The sequence below is a fragment of the Stegastes partitus genome, unplaced genomic scaffold (genome assembly GCF_000690725.1).
Source record: "Stegastes partitus isolate 25-593 unplaced genomic scaffold, Stegastes_partitus-1.0.2 Scaffold317, whole genome shotgun sequence".
In the NCBI taxonomy this organism is placed as follows: Eukaryota; Metazoa; Chordata; class Actinopteri; family Pomacentridae; genus Stegastes; species Stegastes partitus.
Genome location: NW_007578048.1, coordinates 551,790 through 552,748, shown reverse-complemented (window position 1 = coordinate 552,748; position 959 = coordinate 551,790). Strand labels below are relative to the sequence as shown.

The following is a 959-nucleotide window of genomic DNA, read 5'->3' as shown; positions in this document are numbered from 1 at the left end:
ATTTACCTAACAGTCAGAATTATATGCGTTGGCATGCTAACACCATCACAACGGAAGCATGAAATGTTTCACTGGTCCATAGTCTTCAACCTACTCAACTGTAGTTGTAGCATATTAGGATGGTAACATTTTCAAATACCATGAAGTGCAAAGTAGAGCAGAGACTGATGGGACTGTACCACCAGCATCTGTTGATCCACACCTCTTGTAAACTCACATTATTGGATCAGTGTACAAAATGTAAAGCACACAACACTGACATCCAGAGCCGAGTCGCGCTGGCAGCAGGCTACGCAGGTCATTCCAGACGCTCCGTTCCCCAACAACACTTTCCGTTGGGTCCTGGGGGATCACAGGTTGTTACCAGGCCAGATGAGATATGGAATTCTGCCACTGAATTCTGGTCTCGTCTCGGGGTCTGCTCCCAGTTGGACGTGCCCAGGAAACCCGCAAAGAAAGGGGCGAGGAGGAATCCTGATCAGATGCCCAAACCACTTCGGCCTGCTCCGTTTGACGCAAAGTAGCACCGACTCTACTCCAAGCTCCTCCCCCCGTCTCTACAGGGGAATCTCACCTTTGCTGCTTGTATCTGTGATGTCATTCTTTCCGACACTACCCCGACACCATGACCATAGGTGAGGGGTGGGACAAAGACAGACTAGCAAATGGAGAGCGTCGCCATCCGGCTCAGCTTCTTTTCACCTTAACAGTCCAGTAGAATGCCTGCATTAGTGCTGCTCCTGTCTGTCTCCTGCTTTATTTTCCCATCACTCACGAACAACATCTTGAGATGCGTGAACTCCTTCGTTTGACAAGGAAACTCATCCCAAACCAGAGGGAGCATTCGGCTGATTTCTGGCAGTGAACCATGGCCTCCTGTGGTGACGCTCTTTTCAGCTGACCCCCCAGGGCTGTCCAACCCCCAGCGCATGCTAAAGTTTGAATTCTAAAGAAGCCAA

At 49.9% G+C, this 959-nt stretch overlaps 1 protein-coding gene across 1 annotated transcript in view; it reads right to left on the bottom strand.

Annotated features, from left to right (window-relative positions):
• LOC103358533 (zinc finger protein 540-like) overlaps positions 1-627 on the bottom strand; it is a 2,419-nt gene extending 1,792 nt beyond the window's left edge. The window contains exon 1 of the mRNA XM_008283545.1: positions 617-627. Within this exon, the coding sequence (XP_008281767.1) occupies positions 617-627 (11 nt within the window). The remainder of the gene's footprint in view (positions 1-616) is intronic.
• Positions 628-959: the final 332 nt, after the last annotated feature.